Source organism: Trachemys scripta, chromosome 17 (assembly GCF_013100865.1).
Source record: "Trachemys scripta elegans isolate TJP31775 chromosome 17, CAS_Tse_1.0, whole genome shotgun sequence".
In the NCBI taxonomy this organism is placed as follows: Eukaryota; Metazoa; Chordata; order Testudines; family Emydidae; genus Trachemys; species Trachemys scripta.
Window position 1 is genome coordinate 25,955,707 of NC_048314.1, and position 26,653 is coordinate 25,982,359.

The 26,653-nt window shown below is 41.7% G+C and overlaps 1 protein-coding gene across 8 annotated transcripts in view; it reads left to right on the forward strand.

Annotated features, from left to right (window-relative positions):
* The window catches only part of RALGPS1 (Ral GEF with PH domain and SH3 binding motif 1), a 397,330-nt gene that overhangs the window by 105,643 nt on the left and 265,034 nt on the right, over window positions 1–26,653 (forward strand). For all 8 annotated transcript variants that reach the window (XR_004648476.1, XM_034793617.1, XM_034793611.1 and 5 more), the window contains 3 exons: window positions 14,445–14,528; window positions 16,909–16,998; window positions 21,612–21,704. Coding sequence is in view for 7 of the 8 variants with exons in the window: in XM_034793617.1 (XP_034649508.1) it covers window positions 14,445–14,528; window positions 16,909–16,998; window positions 21,612–21,704 (267 nt within the window). In the remaining variant the exon portion in view is untranslated. The remainder of the gene's footprint in view (window positions 1–14,444; window positions 14,529–16,908; window positions 16,999–21,611; window positions 21,705–26,653) is intronic.

Consider the following 26,653-nt stretch of genomic DNA (forward strand, 5'->3'; position numbering starts at 1 on the left):
TTCGTAAAAATTAGTGTGCCAAGTGTACTCTGAGCCCTTGAGACTTGCTTGGTGCCAAAGCCATATCTGGGGAAAAGTGTAATAAAAGCTTTGAATCCTCTTATGCCAATTTATTTTCCCCAACTCAGCCTGCCTCTTTGGGGAGGCATATCATGTCAGATGCCTCATTGTGGAGGCACATTCACTACAACAGTGCAATGTGTGCTGAGCTTTCCCTCTTTGGGTGTTCTATTAAGGGTAGTGAACAGCCTTCCCAGACCCGCTACTTCTCTGTGAATCGAGCACCATGCTTTGCTTTGCATAGCCCTTGAAGAGAGGGTCGAATGCTTTTGTCGTCTTAGCCTCAGACTTCTGGTGCCAAGACAATATACCTGAACCTACTACAGTCCTTGCCTACCTTCCATATCAGACAACACATCTGTCTCAGAATGATGGGCTTCTCCATGGATGAGACCCCCATACTTGTCTATACGAGGCCTCTACAACATTGGGTCTCCCAAAAATCACATTCCAAACGTGGACAGTTTGGATATGTTACCTGCCCCACAAATACCTTAACACAGCTCAGTTGATTATCCCTGGAGTCTCATGTATGAAGTCTTCGAATCCAAAAGCTCCTTTGACTAACATCACAGACGTTTCCAATGTGGGCTAGGGAATACACTTCTAAGAACTAGAAGTTTGGCGTCTCTGGAGTGACCAGGAAATTAGTAGGACCAGGCTGACAGATTACACATCAGCAATGTATTAACTAAAAAAACATGGCAGATTTCTTTCCTGAACACTTTGTGGTATATGCTTCCATATACCAGGTGGCTCTGTATCTAGCTAAAGATAAAACTGTGCAGGCAGATTATCTCAACAGTGAGATTTGAGACCAGCACAAGTGTCACCCTGAAGTTCAGTGGTGAATTCTCTTAACAGCTTGTCATATTCAAGATCTATCCTGGCCTGCAAATAGAACAGCGTACTGCTTGAAAAACTGCCAGGCCTCTTAAGATTGCTTGACTTCCCTGTAAATCCAGCCCCTTTTCCTAAGAAAGCTGTGTTTGCTGCTTGATTCACAAGGAAAAGGACTTCACACCAAACCTTCTCCCTTGGAGGTTTGAGACAGCATTGTTACAACATTCCGTAGGTGCATACCTCCTGGGTAAAAGAGTTCAGGAGAGTTGTATGATCTCTGCCTCAGTGTTTGGTCTTCAGACACACCAGCAAAGTTGTTGACATGGTTCCTGGCCCTGTCAACCACAACCAGTGCATAAGCACCACTCCAAACACTACGGGGCTGCAAGTGATCACACCAGCAAAGTAGAGGGAAACAAGTGCATCGGAGCTGCCCAGTCTCACTTCATTTGGAGGATAAGATGGATGCAAAGCAAATAATGGTCTCCAAGATATATGAGGAGGACATTTCAGATAGAATGCTGTGTTAACAGCTCATTGGTCCAGGCATTAGGAAGCCCCACAATATGCCCTGCTGACTGAACCATCAAAGTAGCACTCTAGCCTGAGAGAAGGCCATCTGTTCTCCATGGACATGTGTTGCTGTCAGTTGTGAGCCTAGTGGACAATGCTGTGGTCTGTGATCCCACTGCTTACATGGATTTAGTCTAGCACCTGAAGCTAGAAGAAAAGCTACACAATGAGAATAGACACTGAAAAACAAAGAAAAGGGACATGAACAGGAGTGTAAAGTCCTGGTCTATTATTGCGGTCTGTTCTGCCAGCCAAACTAGCTGGTGATGAGGAAGCCAAATCTGTTCGGACATACATCCTACAACAGGTAGAGTGCCCTCCCCTAGTTATTCAACTATGAGTTGATAGGAGTCTAGTAGCCCTTTCCACAAGATATCCAATTTAAGAGGAGTTGGGGTCAGTCCTGTTAACAGGACCATTGTTCTCCTGAATGTAAAATAACTATTTCTCTACCTCTCTGTGACAAGGTAGTCTGTGCCTTTAAGACTACTGGAGACTAGGGGTTAGCCCACCCTTGCAATGTGGCCATAGTCCTTTAAGATTTTGGGATTCTGAGATGGCCAAAGGACCTAGGAAATAAGAGCTATTGCAAGAAGGGAAGCAGTCCTGTGAATAAGTAGTGTTTGTGGAGATAACCTATCTCTTTCAGGGCCTGGGACCAGGAATCTTGTAGAGTGGGCAGGGCAACTCTCCTCTCTGTCCCAGGTGAACGGGATGAGCTTTGGGAAGGGAACCAACATCTATGTTGCTTCCTACTTCACAGCTGGGAGGCAGCAGGCAAAGGCCAGCTTGCTGATTTTTCCAACATTGGGAAATCTCCCAGATTCCCCGAGAGCCTGGAAGCCCGCAGAGCCCTGGCTCTGTGCCAAGCAGGCTGCTGAGCTGCTGGGAGCCTGGGAGTCCAGCTACATACCAGCCTACCAGGCAGATTGTTGAGCAACCCCCAGGAGTCCCGTCTGTGTGGCAACCTGCCAGGTGAGCTGCTGAGGGAGAGCAGGCAAGATGACAGAAAACCAGACAAGTTCCTGTGGGACATTTTGATTTTTGCAGAATCAGCATTTTTTTGATGGAAACATTTCCAACCAGCTCTATTACAGGCATTCCAGAGGGCAGAGATAAGTGTGCTATAAAAAAATTACTGTATGCCTTTGGTTCCAGAAATCAAAGGACTTTCTTTTAAAATAGAGTATAACATTATTTTAAAAAGCAAGTTTTCTGCTTATTGATCTGCAAAGTGATAATTTTAGATGCTTTTTTATGATACATTTTTAATCGTCCTTGTGTCTTATTCCTTATTCTTTCCCCTTCTTCTTGCCACTACGTGCTTTGCCTTTTGCCTGAAGAGTGAATGTCTCCTTTGACCATTGCTGTTCTATTGGCTGCTTGACCACTGAAATTAAACTAATAATGTGGTGGCATTTTTCACCCTAGCAAATGATATTGTTACTTCTATTTGCAGTCCCCACTAGCTAAGGAAGTTTAATATCTTACATGTCGTCATTAGCAGTACTAAAAACATGAGTTGCCTCAGGCCTGTAGTGGTCAATTGTGAATTTTCAAGGCTGCTTTCTTATCAGAATTAACAGATATTTATTGTGCTAGGAGGTGTAATATTGTACAACTTTTCCATGTATTTCTGTCCTGAAACTGATTTAAAAACCAAAAATGAAACTCACTGTTACAATGGCTCCAATCCAAGTCACTATATAATTAATCAAGCAGATATAAATCCAGTCATCTAGTTTTATTTTACTCAAGAGGTGAACCAAAAAGTGTTCTCTTCTAGTTCCCTTCACAATAGATTTAAACTTCTTAACCTTGGGGGGGAGGAGGGAGAGAAAGGACGGTATCAGGCTTTAGGTTAGTTAGTTTTTGTGGTGGGAAGTAGGATCATTGTGTGTTCTCCCCTTAAGTTTATGTTCCTGAGGAGGAGCGGGCCACATTATTGCGTGTGTGTGATAGCCCATTTTTCAAATGTTAATTTAGCCACTTACATAATAAAGTTTCAATAACAGATGTCCTTGTCCATTTTGTTTACTAGTGGTAGACCATGCTATTTTTTAACATGCTCTAGTATTCCAACTCTGAAGTCTTTGATACAAATTCTATATTGGTGAACAAATTAGTAGTCTTAGCACAGTCTCCTTTCATGCACATCACCAAACCATCCTACAGTTTCGATATAGTTTGCAGTATCTGGTTAAGAGACTCTCAGTTGGAAAAACAAAGATGCTGTGTGTCAGTATTGATGTGCAACAGCAGAAAGTCTTCAGATACTGCAGTGATGCACTAGAGCAGGGATCGGCAACCTTTGGCATGCGGCCCATCAGGGAAATCCACTGGCGGGACGGGACGGTTTGTTTACCTGCAGCATTCACAGGTTTGTCCAATTGCAGCTCCCACTGGCCACGGTTCGCCGTTCCAGGACAATGGGGGCTGCGGGAAGCAGCAGCCAACACCATCCCTTGGCCTGTGCTGCTTCCCGCAGCCCCCATTGTCCTGGAACGGCGAACCGCGGCCAGTTGGAGCTGCGATTGGACGAACCTGTGGATGCTGCAGGTAAACAAACCGTCCCGGCCCGCCAGTGGATTTCCCTAACGGGCCGCATGCCAAAGGTTGCCGATCCCTGCACTAGAGAGGAGACAACTAGAATAACTGGAGGTGCTGCAGGTCATGATTTGAAGTGCATTGGAAGAGCTGTGTAGAACCAAAATAAAAATCTCATTGAGAGGCCATCTGTCATCTATTTTAACAGTTTATGTAATACAATTATCAGTATCTCTGAGCATGTTTATAAATACAATATTAAAAAAAAAAACCCTCCCCAAATTACCCCTCCCAACCAAAATTGTAAAGTCTCCCTGTACAATTACCTTCCTTAGAAAGACCCTCACATTATGCCCTGAAGATCAACAAACTTGGTCTCTGTCAGATCAAGAGGGGAAACATATTGCAAAGTCATGAGCCTTCCATTGAGAAGACCCTGCTCCAAGTGATAGCTCAGGAAGCATAGCTGATCTCGACTGCTAGGATTCAGTGTGTGAAGATAAATGATCTCTTAAATAAACAGGACCCATCATCGAGAGCTTTATGTAGCAAAGGTAGTTTTTTAATTGTTTGCAGAAATGAATTGGAGCAAATGCAATCTCTGGAGCAAGCATAGTTATAATGTGCTTTTGCCTGCAAAACTCAAAGTAGCCAAATAGTCAGATATCTGGGCTTTCCCAATGTTTTCTGGCATATTCCACATAGAGCTGATTGCAGTAATCTGGAGGTAGAAAGGTATGGGTAACTGAGGAAGTTTGCAACTTAAAGGAAAGGTTACAACCATCTGCCCCCGCATTGATTGCAGGGTGTAGGGGAGAATCACTCTCTGCCACTGCTGCTGATTGAATATTCAAAAGCAGCTGAGGAACCGAGAGCACTCCTAGACTATATCATTAGTTGATGATGAAAGATATTCATAGTGTCTGATCAGGCAGTTTATAGCATGGTCCATCATCTGGGTAGAATTCCTCTTCAGAGACTCTGAAATGGAACCAGTTCCAGTCATTCTAAGGGAAACTGATTTAAACAGATCCTCTGCCCCAATGGCAGCAAAGATGAGTCCTGGGCAAAGGATAAAGTGGTCTGACTAGTACAGTACAACTTTCACCCCTTCATCTCCAAGCTTAAATAAAAAATGAGATCTTATTTGTTCAGACAGAAAGCTCAACTGCAGATATCAGCAGTTCAGCTGGTAGTCTTTGGTTAATCTCCATACTTCTTTTTTTAAATGAAAAGTAGTTACTGCATATGTGCAGTTGTTTTTACTAAAACAATTTTTTCCTTCCACTCAAATAGCAAATTTATTTCACCCATTTAAAAAGTCAATATTTGGCAACCATTACCACAGTTATTTCTTATTCTCAGAATGGGAAAGACTATAAACTTTAGGTATTGCTGTGTTCACTGCTGGCAAGTGTTGCTGTTGTTTTTTTTAAATGGTGACAGCTGTTATTCTTATCACTTGAAAAATTAATTTTAAAAAATCTTTTAAATAGTAGATCTAGAAAAAGGCCATTCTCTGCAACTTTTTGCTTTCCTGTAGTTGAATGGTTGAGTAGGTAATTTTGAAAAAGCTCCAAAAATAAATATGAGATGCTAAATGCCATTTTGTGTCTGAGCGTTTTTAAAATAAAAACAAAGGAAATAAGGGGCTAGATTCACAAAACTGCCAGAGGCAAAGGTGGAGTTGGAGAAGGAAAGTGGGTGGGTGACAGTCATGCCTTCCTTATAACCTTTAACTCAGTGGTAGGACACTCTCCTGCATTGTGGGAGACCCAAGTTGAGATCCCTGCTCCACATCAGGCAGAAGGAGGAATTGAACCCTGATCTCCCACATCCCAGCTGAGTGCCCTATAAACAGTTTATGCAAAAAATATGGCTTGGTTCTAACTATAAAGGCTATTTTCTCTTTTGTTAAACTCCTTGAATCTAAATCTATTTTTTAATCCTAAACTCGAGGTGTACACTATAAACCCCTTCAAGAAAAAAAGATAAAATAAAACAAAGATAGAAATGTGAGGGAAGATATGAGTGCATATAATTAAATTACTGTGGTGTGTAGGTATTTTGTGTGGGGACAGAAATTCTGCTCCTTTTACTGCAATTCATAGATTCTAGGACTGGAAGGGACCTCGAGAGGTCATCGAGTCCAGTCCCCTGCCCTCATGGCAGGACCAAGTACTGTCTAGACCATCCCTGATAGACATTTATCTAACCTACTCCTAAATATCTCCAGAGATGGAGATTCCACAACCTCCCTAGGCAATTTATTCCAGTGTTTAACCACCCTGACAGTTAGGAACTTTTTCCTAATGTCCAACCTAGACCTCCCTTGCTCAGTTTAAGCCCATTGCTTCTTGTTCTATCCTTAGAGACTAGGGTGAACAAGTTTTCTCCCTCCTCCTTATGACACCCTTTTAGATACCTGAAAACTGCTATCATGTCCCCTCTGTCTTCTCTTTTCCAAACTAAACAAACCCAATTCTTTCAGCCTTCCTTCATAGGTCATGTTCTCAAGACCTTTAATCATTCTTGTTGCTCTTCTCTGGACCCTTTCCAATTTCTCCACATCTTTCTTGAAATGCGGTGCCCAGAACTGGACACAATACTCCAGCTGAGGCCTAACCAGAGCAGAGTAGAGCGAAAGAATGACTTCTCGTGTCTTGCTCACAACACACCTGTTAATACATCCCAATGGTAGATTCCCCTTTAAGGCCACAATTCAGCAAATCACTTAAGCATGTGTGTAAGTCCTATTGACATCAATGAGACAAGCACATGTTTAGGTGCTGTCCTGAATATGGATGCTTCCTTAACTGGGGCCTAAATCAGTCAGCCAAAGGAGAAGCATCTGCTGTCCACTCACTTAGGGCTTGTTTATATGAACACTTACTTCAGGGCAAGCTGGGGTGCAAATCTACTTTTTACAAACCGTGCACAAAATATTTCATAATATGGTTTGATTTGTCCCACTTTGAAATAGAAGTAGATTAAAGCACACTACAGAACTTTTAGCACATGGTGGCAAGGTTCATGTGGACAGTTACTGCAGAGCAGGCTAGTGCAGGGTAGGTTTACACACCCGTTTTCTTGGAAATTAGTGTTCATATAGACGAGCCCTTAGTTCGACCCTTTTGTTCATACATTTCTTACATTGTGACCTGTTTAGTGTGATCTTGTCACACAGAATGCATTAATCGTGCATGTAGTTGAAATGCCATTTCAGCTTCTCTAGGAAAATAGGGTAGGCATTGGCATTTGAAACAGAAGTTCACATGCTACCCCTGAAAAATCAGAAAATAGAGAAAGACTTCTCCAATAGACCTGCTTGTGGGGATTTATGTCAATAACTACAGCTGTAGTTGTCATCAAAATGGAAAAGCAAATATCGTATTTGTGATGTAATATGTTCCACTGTTCAAACAATGGCTGGAATTTATCAGACACTTGGCAAAGATTCAAAATATCCAGGTACTGTTTATCCAGAGACTAAAGCTGTCTAAGATCAAAATGCAACTGAAAAAGAAAAGTTTTTAATTCAATGTAAATAATAGGAAAATACTCTTAGTCTGATGGATAATTTAGTATATATTTTTAATGGCTAAAGTCCGTTACTCTTGGTCATGATGAAATACAGAGGTAATTGATAATCACAAGAGGTTTTTATTGCAAATTGTGTATGTTTGTGCTCCAGTATATTAGAATATGAAAACTGGTCAAAAATTAATATGAATATATTTAATTGTATTTTCCTTCTTTTGCAAATGTTGGGAACTGCTGTTTTTGTGGTGCTTTCTACTGCACTTTTTCAGCAGCTTGATTTCTGCTTATCCATACTTCAAGAAGGGCTGAACAAAAAAATAAAAATCACTTCAGATCATACTTCGTGTCTGCCAAGATTTCAGCAAAGCATATGAAACTCCCCTCCATTATGCCATAACAATGTACATTTTCCCTGCATAGATCTTGGGCTGGGATCATTTGTATAATGAAGAGAATCAAACTCATTCAAACACACAGGAAAATCCTCCCAGACATACAGATTTAGGGCCCTGTTCAGAAAGATCACTTAAACATATGCTGAAATCTATACCTATTCAGGACAACACTTAAGCACATTCTTAAATTTAAGCATATACGTAAGTGTTGCCTTGAATAGGGATGCTTTCTTGAATCAGTGTCCAGATCTGCTGCTGTCACTCCTTTTATTTCTTGCTTTTTCAGATGTACTGCTCCCATGTGAATCTAGCCTTCTAGAAAAGTTCTCCAGCCAAACAACAACAGCAGCAGCAAAGATATGAACTCACTCTGCCCCTACTCTGGTTCTCTTCTATATAGGTTTTTGTACTGCATTCATCACCATAGTACGTTAAACAACATGACTGCGCATCTTCTCATCCTCTCCCAGAGAGAGAAGCAAATGGAGTGTCTTGTTTTGGTAGTGGTGGGTTTTTTGGTTAAATGTACCTGTTGCCTTGTGTTTATATTAGAGAAGGCAAGGTCAAGGAAATGTACCTTCCACTTGGAGCAAAATATGGTGATGTTTCTGAGAGCTCTTAGTTGCTGGGGGAATTAATTCCACAGTCTCAGACCACCTCCAGAGAAGATTCTGTCTTTCTCCCCCTCCTCTCCCCCTGCCCCCGACAAGCTTTATTCTTGTTGAGAGTTCTATTGTGCCAGAGTTCCTTTGTCCCAGAGCTTTAAATGGTCTTTTAGGTATCCTGGTTCAGGCCACTGAATGTTTTGAAGATCAATTGAACTTGATTCAAAGTTCTATGGGAAGCCAGCATAGGGAATGGAGGACAGACAGGTGTGATGTGTTCACGGTAGCCTGTGTTGCTGAGGAGACTCGCTACAGTTTTTTGTACTAGTCGGAGTTTCCTAAGTGCTGAAGGTTTCATGCCCTGGTATATCACATTGCTGTAGTCTAACCAAGAGGTGATTGGCATGAATAACTGAGGGCAAGTCTTCATCTGCCAGTATAGGACAGAGTTTTCTAGTCAACTGGAGGTAGTAGAAGACATTACTCATGGCTGTTGTGAGAACTTATCACGTGTTTGTGACATTCTATAACAGATTTAAAAGTCACTATTCTTGAACAAAAAAACTTCAGAAACAGACTTCAAAGAGAAACAGCAGAACTAAAATTCATTTGCAAATTTAACACCATTAATTTGGGCTTGAATAGGGACTGGGAGTGGCTGGCTCATTACAAAAGCAGCTTTGCCTCTCCTGGAATTGACACCTATTAAGTGTTTTGCTACCTTAACTGTAGACTGCCCTATCATGCTTGTCTATATTTTTATTACATGTAATTTCAAGACAAAAAAGGAAGCTAGAACAAACAGTTTACTGGACATTTTCAGAAGTCCAGAAAATAGATGCAATCCATGTTTTGGTTCGTTCTAGTCAGTCGAGTAACAAAGGTATTGCAGAAACAGAGTAAATAAAAACAATTTTTTATTTAAATCGGATTTTAATTTAAATTAAATGCATTTTTATTTAAAATGTAATTTTAAATTATGACAAGCTACATTACAAGCCTAAACTTTCTATAACAAATTCATTTAATTTTTTTTAAATAAGCGGTACATTGTTTTACCAAAGTTTTAAAGAAAGTTAAACCATTGAACTGATGGAAGTCACTGGCTAAGCACTGGAACCAGAATTTGTTTAGAGACTAACTCAGCCTTTGACAGCCTTCTGCAGGTAGACAGAATGTTTCCTTCATTTCAGTTTATTCAACTAGTTCAGCTCAATGACTTGTTCATTCAAAGTTAAGAAACCAATTGGGAGTTGAAAAATCAGGAAAGCTTGTTTTTCCTCTTCCAATTTGTGAATAAAAAAAATGAGGATGAGATCTACTAAGCTATATATGGTGCAATTTACAGTTATACAGTAATAAAACCTCCCTACTCCTCCTTGATATTTCCCTTTTTTATACAAATAAGGATCATTTGTTGAGTTAGCCGGCCCATTGCACTGGGAGTTCAAGTTGAGTTTTTTATTCACTCTGACCTCTAATTCCTTTTCTCAGTCTCTGCTTTCCAAGTTAGTCCAATCCTATGTGAATGACCTTCATTCTTTCCTAGATATATTACCTTGTTTGCAGAGCATGAAATTATCAGCCCTCAGGAAATCGTATCTAATACAAAATACAATAGTATGCCTCCCCAGCAATACAAGTTACAGCAAACACATCAAACTTGTCTTCTGCTTCTGACATTGGCTCTCTGTAATGGGGTGATACCTCTTGAACACCACTTAATGGCTGGGTGTGATACTGCAGTTCTTTTCCCCACTCCTGGAGTCTTCTGTAGGTTGTCAACTTAGTTTGGAAGGTCTTCAGTGGCTTGGCCCTCTGGCCTCATCACACATTCAAAATTAACTGCTTTTGGGGTAGCAAACAGTCCAAAAAAGACTGTCTGCCTGCCCTCACCAGGGTCTTCAGCCCCAGCTCTAGGCCATTTAAATTTAGCCCTTTGCTCTAGCTTCAAAATGAGCCTTGTCCCCTTCTTACACAATTTTACTATTGGCCAGTGGCCACGTACCATTCTCTTCGACTCGTTGCTTCTACTTCCCTGGAGCTCTTCCTGCCTTGCCTCTTTATCTTCGCTCCTTACCACAGGGTGTAGTTCTCAGGCTTTGGACAGAAAGGAGCACCCTTATTTGCCCCTCTGGTCCCAGCCAGGAACTGACCTGCTTGAGTCTGCAGCTCCTTTTATCTGAACCTGCTGGGCTCTCATTGGCTGCTTCTGTGAGGCCTCTGTAAGCAGACCTGGAGGACTCACTTTCGCTGCTCCTTTCCTGAGGCGGGTTGTAGTAGGAATGAGGGCCCTTCTGTAGAGAACCATAAAGGCCAGGTACATCCTGTCACACTTCCCATACAACATCATATCATATTCAACTTTGCTATTCTCGTCTTCAAGGGATTTAGTGATCAGGGCCTGAGATACTTAAAAGGTTAGCTGAAGCTTTGGCACAAAGACCACAGTTGACATTTTCACTTTGACACAGTAGAATTGTCTACCGCAAGGGTAAAGCTCATCTGTGCAGGAGACAGCGCTTTCTTGGGGGCCACTCCTAGGCTTAGGGAACAAACTCGCTAAGCTGTCTGGTTGGTGTCTCCAATGCTCTTGTGCCACTTCCCAGTAGCTGGTAGGGGAACCAGGCCTGCCCTCTGAACTGGGTTCCAGCCCAGGGACCTATAACAAGCAGCCAAGGTCAGTGAGTCCTACCACTTACTGCTGTTTTCCTGGGCTTCTTCTTACTTAGTACTTTCAGGCTTCCTTTCCCCACATCTTCTCTGGGATTTACCCTTCTTCTACGGCTAGAAGCCTGGGGCTTTCTCTCCCTCCTGGGTTTTCACCCCCCTCTGCTCCCTGGAGTGACTGCAGACTCTCTCCTGCAGGCCCCTTCTGCTGCAAACTTCCTGGCTTTATAATCCATCCTACTTGAGCCCAGCTGAGCCTCTTGTTCATTTAAGCCTGGTTCTCCCTCTACATGCAGCCTGGTATCCTAATTGGCCCCTTAGGCCCACATCAACTCTTTATCACTCAGGTATCTTTTGCTGGCATACAGCAATGCTACACTGAGTTGATCAGACTTAAATGCAAGGTGTGGATTCAGGGTACATTGTATATCCAAGTTACACAGAAACCCTCTCCCTTTATATACAGTTACACTGTACAGTAAATGCAATTAGATGTGTATTACACGTTTTAGGGTTGGCTTGGTTACTTTGTAGGAACCAATCTCTGTACAGCATGTTCTGTCCACACACTGTCCATGTTCACCAATTCTTTACCTGTTTTCCCAACTTATCTTGTTCATTGTTATCTTGTAAGTGGTTCTCTGGGTGTTATCTTCCCTTATCTTAGCTGCATAAATATTATTAGGTGTCCTGTGCTGTTTGGAGGAGCAGAAAGAAAAAACATCACCCCTGGAATCCTAGTTCTACTACCGACCACACAGCCCCCTGGCAACAGTTGGGTGCTGCTTGTGTGTATGGGCTGAGTAAAAGGTTAGAAATATTTAAGAGATAAGAATGGCCATACAGGTTCAGATCAATGGTCCATCTAGGCCAGTATCCTGCCTCTGAGTGTGGCTGGTGCCACGTGCTTCAGAGGGAATAAACACAACAGTGCAATTATCAAGTGATCCATCCCCTGTTGTCCAGTCCCAGCTGGAGATTTAGGGGATACCCAGAGCATGGGGTTGTATCCCCCCCCCCCACCATCTTGGCTAATAGCCATTGGTGGACCTATCCTCCGTGAACTTATCTAATTCTTTTTTGAACCCAGTTATACTTTTGGCCTTCACAATATCCTATGGCCACAAGTTTCACAGTTTGTGCATTGTGTGAAGAAGTACTTCCCTTTGTTTGTTTTAAACCTGCTGCCTATTAATTTCAGCAGATGACCCCTAGTTCATGTGTGATGTGAAGGGATAAGTAACACTTTCTCCATACCATTCATGATTTTCATATCGCCACTCAGTTGTGTCTTTTCTGAGATGAACAGTTTCATATACTTTTTAATCTCTCCAAATATGGAAGCTGTCTCATCCCCCTAATCATTTTTGTTGCCCTTCTCTGCACTCTTCCAATTGTAGTATAATTTACTAAACATTGTATTTAAAATACTTAGTGTCTGAATCAATAGGTTCCATGTAGGCGGATCAGACCTTCATTGTCAAGACCTTCATTGTCAATTCAATGTGTGAAACCTTAAAAATAGGAACACTCTTGGCTGTGGATGTATTTATGTTGAAAAGCCCATGATGCATTTTGTAGGAGTAAAGTTTGTCCAAGTTACAGTTAAAAGAGGAAATGCCCTCCTCCCTCTGTCTTGTGCACATTTTGGCTATCGCCTTTCTTCCCAGAGGCAGCTGAAGTTCCTTAATACTCTCTCTGTGTAATTAAGTGCTTAATGATAAAGGTCCAACATAAAAGTATGATAGTATTTTAGCACATGCTACACAGAGAATGAGAAGGGTGGCTTTTTTGGGATATCTCTCCAGAAAATGTCCTACCCTAATGATAGTGAATAGTAATGACTGGTACCTAGTTAGGAAGTATTATTGTAAATTCTATTTAATGGAGAAGAAGTTAAAAACTAAGTAGTTAAATAGTTATTAGCCAACTGTTCAATTGATGTAAAATTTTAAGTTCTAGTCTTTAATATATTTTCTGGCTACTTGCAAGACTTTGGTCAAGAGTGGCTAACTTCTGATGGTTCAAACTCAGGATTATCAATCACAAGGCAATTTTAAACGAGTTGTTGTTTCAAACTGGTATGATCTATGAGTTGAGACCATTTCAACTCTGATCCAACTCCACCTCTTTAAATGTTCATAACTTTAAAATTGCTGAACTGTTTTATTCAAATTTGGCTTGTTTTGTAGATCTCATGAGACTTAAAAATCATGCCAAATCTAGAGAACAAATGTACTGTTATTTATTATATGTAGTATTTATAATTAGTTTTATTATAAATTGTATTAATTGACAAGCTATAATATTGAGAAGACTTAGTTAAGTTATAAGCACAGGCTGCAGAGTTGCTGAGCTTTACACCTTGAGTCTGCACTAACTTAACTCTGCTTTTAGACACTTAAGTGTTTGATTTTTTTTTTTCAATCTTAACATTGCCTTAATACTAAAGCTTTTGCATGGAATAAGATAGTAGTGTGTGAGTAAAGTTCTTAGTCCCCTATCCTGCATTGAGCTCTTCCAGGCCTGGAGCAGTGTGAGCCTCATTTGAATTGAAGTCTGTGAGGGTGAAGTGCTCAGTGTAGAACTGAGGCCTTAGATACTACAGTGATGAGGTCCATTTGTCTTGTGTGTATCTGTTTTTCCCACTCTTGGAAAAGTGTATCACAGCAAATACACAAATACAGAGGAGAGAGCATAGTTTTATAGTGTAGTTGTCGTGGAATTAGGGCCTTTATAACTGAAAAAACAACGAGGAGTCCGGTGGCACCTTAAAGACTAACAGATTTATTGGGCATAAGCTTTCGTGGGTAAAAAAACAGTTCTTAAGATGCATGGAGTGAAAATTACAGATACAAGCATAAATATACAGGCACATAAAGAGACATAAAGTTTATGCCCAAATAAATCTGTTAGTCTTTAAGGTGCCACTGGACTCCTCATTGTTTTTGTGGACACAGACTCACATGGCTACCCCTCTGATACTTGATTTATAAATGCAGTGATTGATGTTTTAGAAATGTCTACGGTAGATATTACTTTTATGTGTCCATTTCCATGCTTCCCTCTAATGGTATTTCAGTTAAGTTTAGTTTCCCTACATTGGAATTCAAAGACAATATTTCAACATTGTTTTATTTTTAAAGACTGTTTATCTCTCTTTTAAAAAGATGTAAATAGTGAAACAGTATTTTGGCGTATTTTCTAGGAACTAGCCAGCTGTGGATGGAATAAGAAAGAAAAACACATCCTCGCCCCTAATATTGTTGCCTTCACAAGGAGGTTTAATCAGGTAAATAATCTAATTAGATTTACAGAATTAACACTGCCCACCTGAATTTAACAAGGATTGAATTTGTTACTTCACTGATATACATAAATGTGCCACATCTGAATCCTATTAACACAGTGTTTTGATGGATTAGTAACCATAAAATAATTAGTTTTTTTTTTCTTGAGAGTTGTTGGCTTTAAAGGAGATCAGTATGGGTGTAGCAAATGTGTTGATTATAACTGACTTCTAATTTTTCAGATCAGAGTTACATTTAAATGCTGCAAAGGATGAATATAAAAATAGGGTCATTTTAAGATGAGTGTTATTACATGATACTCAATGGACATGAAGAAGAAGAATGGATTGGTGGTGTTGGGTTTGGGCTTGTTTGTTTATTTTGTTTGCTCTTTTTTGATGGGGGATTTTATTTATTTAGTAACAGATGTGAGAACAAATTGCTAAACATTAAGGGAATATTTTTTTTCTTTCTGATCAAGAGTATTTGATTATATTCCAGTTCAACAACCTGCTCTCAAACAACAAGATTTCTTCCAGAGCCTGAGATTTTCTGGGTTTCTGATGTAACCCTCACTAAACACAAAAACACAGTTAGTTTGCGAACACTGTTTTGTTTGATTCTATTATGTAGACACGTGCATGTATTCACCTAGTATCTAATAATAAGAAATGAACAAGTTAAAATGTTTCCACTCAAGTTGCAATACAAAGCATAACTTAACCTTATAACACTCTTGTAATTTAAAAAGGAAAAATCCTACCTAGCAAATCATGTATATGCTAATTTTAGGAGCATTCCGAGTAACAATAACCCTCAAATTGTGCTTAGAGTGCACTCAGAAGTAGTTGTGCAGTTTGTCATTGTGCACAGGCATCTAGGTGAAGGGATAGTCAATCACATGTTTTAGTGTATGTTTCAAATATGGCAGAGGAAATCCCTCGGGTGCATAAAGAAAATATGCAAGTCTTGATACTAGCTAAATTCTGTGACTCAGTCAAAAATTAGCAGCCATTTTGGGTATATGAGTCTGCTTCCTGCCTCTTCTCAGCTGTGAGGAAAGGGCTCATCCCAAATGAAAACATTCTCCCACTATAACGTTCTAGTAGCTACACTTCATAAGTATCTATGGCTCTTAAATTTACATGGATAATCTTTCATCTTTCCCCTAAATTTTATAAATTTTAATAAATGTAATTCTTATGGAAAGCTGCTAGGTTGACAGTCGTAGAGATTGATGACCTCTGTTTATCCAGAATAGGTGAGCACAGGCAGCGGCAGTTTCCTCATATTCCTATCTTGCTGCACCAGTATGGTAAACCATGTAGGAGTAGGAGCATTGTTCACTCTCTACATAGAGATAAACACAAGAAGCTTAATCTGTTTAATTTAACAAAGAGAGGATTAAGGGATGACTTGATTATAATCTGTGATAGGGTCTTATGTGGCTGGGCGACCTAGTGGCTAGATCACTGGTCTTTCAGTCTGCAAGGCTGGAGGGGATGGCGATTTAATTGTTGGAGTGTTGCTGTAATGCAGCAGCTCGAATTACAACTCATCAACTGCATATCCAATCAGTCTATGCTACTAAACAAATCACTCTGTGTAGGTGGTTATTTCCTAATCTTGTTGCTCTCACCCTGCTCTCATTGGAGCTAGGCTAACTTAATTGGAGCAACTTTACTAACTTCAGCTAACTGTTGCATGAAGAGAAGCCCTTACTGTCAAGCAGTAATATTCAAATAAGAAACCCTAGGAGACCAGGGTTAACTGGCATATATTTAATTAACCAAATTGTCTTGCACTTTAACTTTGTATTGAAGGGGAGTTTTCGTTTTACATTTTGCTTCTGTTTTTTCTTTTTCGTCTGCTGTGTTACCAACAGCAGGGTTGATAAAATCGGTTGGCACAAGTGAGTTCCTGTTCGGAGGGACTATAATCAAAAATCTAAATAAAGTCACCTTTCCTAGATAGTGATTGAATATAGGTGTTATTTTCTGTAGAGGTTGTGTGATTTGATTCTGAAAATCTGAATGATTATATTGACCAGTTTTCTAGTTTGTTAGCCAAATCCTAGTCTGCTAATATGCTGTCCTATCAGTTGTGGCTGTTAAGGATATTTAATTAAACTTTATAAATCTAAATTAATCTCTCAAGTCTTTTTGTTTAGTTAAGTCATTGAAATTAAAGAAGTGGTATGGGTAATCAGTTCAGCAGTTGCTTACTAAGGTTTGTTTAATACCCTGTCTTTCTTAAAAGATTCGTATCTTTCCTGCTCCTAACCTGCATTTTCTCTAGAGAATCAAGACAGTTTATAGATGTTTAATATAAAAAAAGGTGGGTTTTTTTGCATTAAATTCAGATGTATATGTTTCTTTATAGGTCAGTTTCTGGGTTGTACGAGAAATTTTAACAGCACAGACCTTAAAAATAAGGGCAGAAATATTGAGCCATTTTGTGAAAATAGCTAAGGTAAGTGTGCATTTTTATTATTATTATTATTATTATTCAAAATATTTTTTTTGGTCTGTTTATCCACTCCTCATATCAACTGTTTCTTTAGACCACTGAAGAATAAAATTCTTTATAGCACAGCTCCTGCTATCCCACTAAGTGCTTGGTCATTGTGACACACAATGTGACCACCACAGGTTGATCTGCTCGTACATAGTTAGGTACAATGGGCAGTGAACTTTTTAACTGGCTTCTGCTATAAATATTCTAGTTTAGCATTTTTACAAGTTTAAAGGTGATTCATCTTGCTGCTATTATGCTGTTGAGCTGCATTGGAGCCATGGGCAACATAATTACCAAAACAACTTTTTGTTGCTAGCACTAGAGCTGGTTGGGAAAAAAAAATATTTCCCCACAGAAAATTTTCACCAAAAAATTGTTTTCATCAACCTTTTCCACAGAAAATTTAGAATTGCTGGCAAAAAATTGAAAGCCAAAATATTTTGGCTAAAAACCAGAATATTTCTATTTTGACATGCTGTCATAGAGCCTAATGAAGCTGGAGTTCTGAGGCCTGATCCTCCCATTCTCTGCTATAGGTAGGGCTCACCAGTTAAATTACAATTTTTGTGATGCACCACAATGTCATCTTTTGGGATTTGTCTACATGCAGATTACTGCGCAATAATCCAGATGTGAATCTGCAAAGCACCAGCTTGCTGCTCAGTAATGTGCTGTGTGGATACTGTTACTGCACATTGAAAGTTCTGGAGTGCAGTTTGGCTTAATACACTTTCAGGTAGTAATAAGCCAAGCTATGCTCCAGGACTTGCACTGCACTTTAGCTGTGTCCACATGGACTCAACTGGGTGGCAAGCAGGTGTGCTCTAGATTCAGATCCTGGCTTTCTGTGCCATAACTTCCCATGTAGACAAAGCCCTTGGTGAGGGGAGCTGTGCATCGTGGGAAGATGTAGTCCTACTAGGGATTCAGGTCACAGAGGAGAATTGGAGTATTAGGCATGTGGTGGGGTGAGCTCCCCACACTAGGCCTGCAAGAGCTGGGCTGGGCCAGGTGGGTCCAGTCAGCTAATTAGGCTGCTTTAGGCTGGAGGCAGCTGGTTGGAAAGAGGTTCACTTGTGCAGAAACATGCAGGGCCTATAAAACCAGATAGCAGGCTACAGACTGGGCTGCTGGGAAAAGGGAGGAATGTTTGGAGGCAGCTGGGAAAAGCTGCAGGAAGGCAGGCAGCAGTCACTCCCTGGGAAGAAGGAGGAGGGTTCATGGAGCTGGTACACCCAGAGAGAGAAGGGGAACCAGGTGTCGTAGAAATCAGTCCAGGGGAGGAGCAGTGAGGACAGAAAGAGGAAACTCAGAATTGCTCAGATGAGGGTCTCTGGACTGGAACCTGGACAAGAGGGCGGGCCTGTGTTCCCCTACTAGCTAGTGAGGAAGTAGTACTGGTGCAGACTGCCTAGGACTGAACCTCAGAAGGGGGAACACTGAGTGACCTAGCTGGAGGGCTAAGTCAGGAAGAGGATGCTGCAAATTCTGGAGCAAGTGGAGCTGCAGACTAGAGTCAGAGTGACATCATGCAAGCCGCGGTTAGGGGTGTCGGCCTTGAGAACTAATCCCCAGAGTGACCAGGAGGAGGGACCAGCACAGCAGTGAGTGGAGCACCCTATGACTAGGCATATGTGTTACAACTTCCCAGAGGCACACTGGTAGCATTTCAGAAATGAAGCATTTTGGTTTTCAGACAGAAGCATTATGATTTTTGTCTGTGTGACAGAGCTCCTTCTCTACCTCGGTGGGTTCCGCACTTCCACTTAGCGGTGGGCCAGGGTATTCCTTTCTACCTCAGAGTTTCCCCACACCCCTGGGTTTGCTGTCCATGCCTTGCCTGAGCATGGTTCCTCCTGGCCTCCCTGACGGGGGAGGTGGAGGGGGAGGGAAGCCTCTTAGTCTCTGGTAGCCCCTACAGGCGTCGTGGCAACAAACCAGGCCCCCAGTTCAGTATCTCCCCTCTGGCGAGGTCTCTTCCCTCAGAACTCCAGGGCCAGGAAGGGCTGTTCACCCTGTTGGGTAGGGTTTCTCCTGCCCTTGGCCTCTGTACCTGTAGGATTTTCCTTCCTGGTGCTTGTCAGCATCTGCACCACCCAGATCTCCAGTAGTGCACTTTCCTCCCACAACTCCTATTGTGTACCCCACCCCTCCCTTCTTTCCTCCCATTTCGCCCTGTTTGCCTGCACCCTTTTCTCTAGTGCTTGTGATTCCCTTCCCCTTTTTATTTGTTTCCCTCACTGCTTTGCACCCCCCTCATGTTAGTTTAGTTTCTTTCCTCCCCAGTGCAGCTGGAGAACCCAGTTCTTCTATCTTGTACTGGAGTTTGTGTCCCTTGGTTTCCTGTGTCCTTCTCTGTTGGTGCCCCTCTCCCTTCCCCCCCAATCCCCAGTTCCAGTCTAGCGGGGAGGAGCAACAGTGTCCTTTCCCATCCCCCTCTCCCCTTTTGTTTCCCTCCCTGCATTTTTGTAATTCTGTGATGATGGCCTGGCTGCTGTAATATCATTTTAGTGCACTACCCATATATATTAGGAGTTGTATATAAAATAATTATTTCTCATACCTGACCTGAGAAACAAAGGGCTATTACCTAGTTTTTTAACACCTTAAGTACTGTTTAGGGTTACCATATTTCAACAATCAAAAAAGAGGACGGGAGGAGCCCCGCCCCTGCCCTAGCCCCACCCCTGCCCTTCCACTCCCTCCCACTTCCCGCCCCTCTCAGAACCCCCAATCCTCCCCCCCACTCCTTGTCCCCTGACTGCCCCCTCCTGGGACCCCTGCCCCTAACTGCTCCCCAGGACTCCCCCCCTATATAAGCTTACCTGCTCCTTGTCCCCTGACTGCCCCCTCCTGGGATCCTCCCCCCATCCTAACTGGGCCCCTAGGACCCTACCCCCTACCTGTCCCCTGACTGCCCAACCCTTATCCACACCCCCACCCCCAGACAGACACCAGGGACTCCCACACCCCATCCAACCACTCCGCCCCCCGACAGTCTCCCCCCCCCCGAACTCCCGACCCATCTAAACCCCTCTGCTCCCTGTCTCTTGACTGCCCCCTCCAGAACCTTCCTGCCCCTTCTCCGACCCCCTGGCCCCCTTACTGTGCCGCTCAAAACAGAGTGCTGCGGAACAGCGCGCTCGGCAGCCGGGGAGGGGGGAGCAGGGGGAGGAGCTCCAGACTGCCAGAGGCTGAGGCAAACGGCCAGCCAGCGATCTGCAAATGCAGGGGGGGGGAGGGAGGGAGAGAGAGGAGGGGAGTGATCTCAAGTTGCAGGGGAGAGGAGGGGGAAGCGGAGGAGGGGCTCTGGCTGCCAGAGCCCCGTGCGAGTGGCACGATCCGGCCGGCTGCCCTGTCAGCCGTGTGCGCTCTGCATGGGGAGGAAATCTGGACATTTACAAATTCCCCCTGGACGCTATTTTTAACTCAAAAAAGCCAGACATGTCTGGGAGAATCCGGACGAATGGTAATCCTAGTACTGTTATCCACAGCTAATACTGGAAGTAAGAATGAATGTAGAGCCTCTTAAAATCTTTTTACAAATGAGTTATGTGAAAGTATTTCCCATTTTTCTTTGCTGCAGGCACTGTGTTGTAGGAAACCTTTTTTTTTATACAACACAGTGCTGCTTCTGCTCCTTCATTCAACACATAGTCAAACTGTGGGACTCGTTGCCAAGGGATGTTGTGAAGGCCAAAATTATAACTGGGTTCAAACAGAATTAGATAAGTTCATGGAGAATAGGTCCATCAATGGCTATTAGACAAGATGGTCGAGGATGCAACCCCATGCTCTGGGTGTCCCTAAACCTCTGACTGCCAGAAACTGGGACTGGATGATAGGGGATGGATCACTTGGTAATTGCCCTGTTCTGTTCATGCCCTCTGAAATTTCTGGCACTGGCGACTGTCAGAAGATAGGATACTGGGCTAGATGGACCATTGGGTCTAACCCAGTATGGCAGGTCTTATGTTCAGATGTTCTCAGTTGTTTTGGTGATTTTTACAGCAAGGAGTCTGCTGGGAATGATTGTGACCACAGGCTGGATTTTTAAACATGTTGGGAAGGGGGTGGGGAGTATTGGCTTTTTAAAAAGAGATGACAACATTTTTTAACAAAAAGTCACTTTATTAATTCTTGACACCTTCATTCTACATCCTCGGTAACCCTTGGAGGCCAAAGTTGAATCTTTTGGCCCAATTAAACATATATGTTTCCAGAACCATAGTATCCTATTGTTAGAACTTGTTTTCAACAATAATACCAGAGTTACCCTTAAAAATTATTTAATCTTTTCCACTCCCAAAAAGAGAACCTAGCAAAACCCAAATTAGTTTCGTGAACATAGGAGGTATATCTAAGTGAGCTTTCACTTTGCAATGAGTTCAAGGCAAGCCTGGAATATCTGCAACATTTTTAAAGTGTAAAATTTCACCCAGATTAATAGAATTTCCCAAATTAGACATCATTTAGTACCCCTTGCTCTAGTTTGGTTGTATTCAGAGTGATGGCTCTAAACAGCTATGAGAAAAGGTTAATTAATTTTTCCTTTGGTGGTGTTTCAGAAACTTCTAGAACTGAACAACCTACATTCCCTCATGGCTGTGGTATCAGCATTGCAAAGCGCACCTATTTTCAGGCTGACGAAAACTTGGGCTGTAAGTTAACTTGTCTTTATTTCAAATCTTCTCCCTTCTGTTATGGTGTATAATAATCCTGTGCTTTGTTGTCTAAACATCACTGGATTGCTGAGTTAGAGCTGGCTGAAGGAAGGAAGGTGATTTACCTTTAGAAGTGATTTTGTGTATGTTTTATCAAATTAGTCTAATTTGGCGTCAACTTGAAACCATCTGTTTATGAATGAGAATTCTATATTGTTTTATGGCATTTAGTACAAACCATTGAGTTACACGTTTAACTAAAGCATAAGCTTAACTTGTTTGCTTTACTGTTATTTCCTTTCCCCAATTTGTTTGTCTCATTCATCTGTTGTGCCTTGTAATAACCTAGACTGTGAGCTCTTTGAGGCAATGACTTGTTTTTTGTGCCTGTACAGCATCTAGCATGATAGGGTCCTTATTCCTGGTTGGGGCCTCTACATATCATTGCAGTACAAATAATAATTTAATAATAAAAAGCTTTCTTAGGTAACCAGTTCTATCAAGATATCAAGCAGGACTTTGTTCTTTTAAAAAGTCTTTCAAGCAATTTTTGTCAAAGTCCAGGTTAATAGACCAAAACATTTCCATACTTTAGGCATTTCGATACTTTCCCTTCAGAGGTGTGTGTGTGTGCGCGCGCACAACATATGCTATAATCCAAACTGTTTCTGGTGCTGAAAATCTTTATGACAAGACACCTCCCCTCTAGTTCCATCTTATACACACATGACTTACTGTGATGTTTTGGGGATCACCCAGACCAGTAAGGGGTTCTGTCACCGCCTGCCCTGTAACTTTGGGTGCCTTCATGGCATGCAGCTATGGCTCAGAGCTCTAACAACGGTAGCCAGCCCACAAACATAAAGGTCTGACCCTTGCTTCCACCAGCCTACCTACTCCTTGCAGGGTTGACCTTAGAGCACTTCCAATCTTGAGTCTTCCCAAATCTATCTAAACCAAGTTCTCAACTACTAGACACTCAGACTTTTCCCCTCTTGGATTCATCACCCTCGAAGATATGAAACCTGCCTCCACTTACCAGTTCACTTTGTCATATACACTCCACATAGTTTGCACAACAGAGACTGCTTTGGGTAAAAGTAAACAAACTGTTTATTTACAAAAACACACAAAAAAATCACAGATTCAAAGATGGAATAGCAAGGGAAAGCGAACACATACAAATTACATAGGAAAAAACATGAAGATGTAATATCAGGCTTTACAGTCCTACATTAGGTAAATTCCCTTTTCTAATACAAGTTATCTATTCCCTTTTAACAGTTTTCCAGCATACCCTCTGGCATAAAGTAGATCAAGCAGACAGTCCCCCACTTTTGAGACTGTCCCTCAGTTCTGGATAAAAACTGGCTCCTCAGCCAGCTCTTTTAAAACTGTTGGATGCAAGTTATTGGGACCTGCTGATTTGAAAATGTTTACATTTAATGGCTTTTATCCAGAAACATTAGTGCAATAGAAAAAGTAGCATCATCACCATCTGATGAGGCTGCATCATCTGTTTTTCCCAAATACCGAACAGAAATATTTTATTGAACATTTCTGCCTCTTCTGCATTATTATTGATAATACTACCATTTCTATCCATTAATGGACTAATACCATAGAATTGTAGAATCATAGGACTGTAAGGGACCTCGAGAGGTCATCTAGTCTGATCCCCTGCACTCATGGCAGGACTAAGTATTATCTAAACCACCTCTGACAGGTGTTTGTCCCTTTTTTTGTGTGTGCAACTGATTGTTCCTTCCTAAGTGGAGTACTTTGCATTTGTCCTTATTGAATTTCATCCTATTTACTTCAGACCATTTCTCCAGTTTATCCAGATCATTTTGAATTATAATCCTATCCTCCAAATCTCTTGCAACCCCTCCCAGTTTGGTATCATCCACAAACTTTATAAGTGTACTCTTTATGCCATTATCTAAATCATTGATGAAGATATTGAAGAGAACCGGACCCCGAACTGATCCCTGTGGGACCCCACTTGTTATGCCCTTCCAGCATGACTGTGAACCACTGTTAACTACTCTCTGGGAACGGTTTTCCAACCAGTTATGCACCCATCTTATAGTAGCTCCATCTAGGTTGCATTTCCCTAGTTTGTTTATGAGAAGGTCATGCGAGACAGTATCAAAAGCTTTACTAAAGTCAAGATATACGACATCTACTGCTTCCCCCCTATCCACAAGGCTTGTTACCCTGTCAAAGAAAGCTATCAGGTTGGTTTGACACGATTTGTTCTTGACAAATCCATGCTGACTGTTACTTATCACCTTATTATCTTCTAAACGTTTGCAAATTGATTGCTTTCTTATTTGCTCCATTATCTTTCTGGGTACAGAAGTTAAGATGACTGGTCTGTAATTCCCTGGGTTGTCCATATTTCCCTTTTTATAGATTGGCACTATATTTGCCCTTTTCCCTTTTCTGGATTCTCTCCCTTCTTCCATGACTCTTCAAACATAATTGGCTAATGGCGCAGATATCTCCTCCATCAGCTTCTTGAGTATTCTAGGATGCATTTCATCAGGCCCTGGTGACTTGAAGACATCTAATTTGTCTAAGTAATTTTTAACTTGTTCTTTCCCTATTTTAGCCTCTTTTGATCCTACCTCATATTTACTGACATTCACTATGTTAGACGTCCTATCACCACCAACCTTCTTGGTGAAAACCGAAACAAAAGTCATGAAGCACATTTCCTGTTACTGTTTTCCCCCCCTCATTGAGTAATGGGCCTCCCTTATCTTTGGTCTTCCTCTTGCTTCTAATGTATTTGTAGAATGTTTTCTTGTTACCCTTTATGTGTCCAGCTAGTTTGATCTCGTTTTGTGCCTTGGCCTTTCTAATTTTGTCCCTACATACTTGTGGTGTTTATGTTCATCCTTTGTAATTTGACTTAGTTCCCACTTGTAGGACTCTTTTTTGAGTTTCAGAATATGGAAGATCTCCTGATTAAGCCATGGTAGTCTCTTGTCATACTTCCTAGCTTTCCTACACAGTGGGATAGTTTGCTCTTGTGCCCTTAATAATGTCTCTTTGAAAAACTGCCAACTGTCTTCAATTGTTTTTCCCCTTAGACTTGCTTCCCATGCGACTTACCTACCAACTCCTTGAGTTTGCTAAAGTCTTCCTTCTTGAAATCCATTGTCTTTATTTTGCTGCTCTCCCTCCTACCATTCCTTAGAATCATGAACTCTACCATTTCATGATCTCTTTCACCCAAGCTGCCTTCCACTTTCAAAATCTCAACCAGTTCCTCCCTATTTGTGAAAATCAAATCTAGAACAGCCTCTGTCCTAGTAGCTTTCTCCACCTTCTGAAATAAAAAATGGCCTCCAGTACATTCCAAAAACTTGCTATGTTATTTTCCCAACAGATGTGTGGGTAGTTGAAGTCCCCCATTATCACCAAGTCCTGTGCTTTTGATGATTTTGTTGGTTGCTTAAAAAAAGCCTCATCCACCTGTTCTTCCTGGTTAGGTGGTTTGTAGTAGACCCCTACCATGACATCACCCTTGTTTTTTGCCCTTTTTATCTTTACCCAGAGTCTTTCAGCTAGTCTGTCTACTATTCCCATCTCAACCTCAGTCCAAGAGTATACATTTTTAATATATAAGGCAACACCACCTCCCCTTTTCCCCTGCCTGTCCTTCCTGAGCAAGCTGTACCCTTCTATACCAATATTCCAGTCATATGTATTATCCCACCAATCTGTGTTGCCAACTATGTCATAGTTCTGTTTATTTACTAGCATTTTGAGTTCTTCCTGCTTATTCCCCATACTTCTTGCATTAGTATACAGACATCTAAAATACTGATTTGATTCCCCCTCTCCCCCAGTTCTGTCTTGTCTCTCCCTTATCCTTGCTATAACAGCCCATGCTCCCCCCCCTTCCCCCAATTCCAAACCTTCTCTCAGGTCTCCATTGTCAGGATTTTTTTTGTTCCTAATATGTTTTAAAAACTTACTATTATTGTTAAGTCTGCTGGTCACAGTTTCCTCCTTTGCTCTTCATATCTGGTATCCTATTATCATATCACATGAAATCATATAATATCATATATTTTAGTTACTGTAGACATTTCAAAAACAACAAAGAGTCTGGTGGCACCTTAAAGACTAAGGGATTTATTTGGGCATAAGCTTTCGTGAGTAAAAACCTCACTTCTTCGGGTTTTTACTCACGAAAGCTTATGCCCAAATAAATCTGTTAGTCTTTAAGGTGCCACCAGACTCTTTGTTGTTTTTGTAGATACAGACTAACACGGCTACCCCCTGATACTTGTAGACATTTCAATTTACTTTGCCAGATTTTCAAATAAAATTTGATTTGTAAAGAAAATTTACATCTTTCCTCTTGGACTGAAAATCTTCCTTGTTACTGCAGAAATAAAGATAGTGGAAGCTGAGGAAATAAATGGAATCTTTGCAAATTTTGGAAATATGCTTGATTAATTAAGTTTTGTAATTATCTTTGGAAGACTTACAGCACTAGTAAGGGCAGTCCAAGCTTCTCTCCCATGTCCCCAACCAATATGCCACCACAGCTCTTGAAAGACCACCACTAGGACTCATAAGAGGAGTGCCGTTTCCATGCTTATGGAACTCGCCCTTCTGCTGAGACTGTTAATAAGAATCTGGTGGCACCTTAAAGACTAACTTGTTGTTCTTCTTCGAGTGCTTGCTCATATCCATTCCATTAGGTGTGTGCGCGCCGCGTGCACGATCGTCAGAAGATTTTCTACCCTAGCAACACCGGCGGGTCGGCTGTGGAGCCCCCTAGAGTGGCGCCTTCATGGCGCTGAATATATACCCCAGCCGACCCGGCGCCCCCTCAGTTCCTTCTTACCGCCCCTGACGGTCGTTGGAACTGTGGAGCGCTGCTTAGCTGTTCTCCACTCTCCCTAGCTTAGTTAGTTATT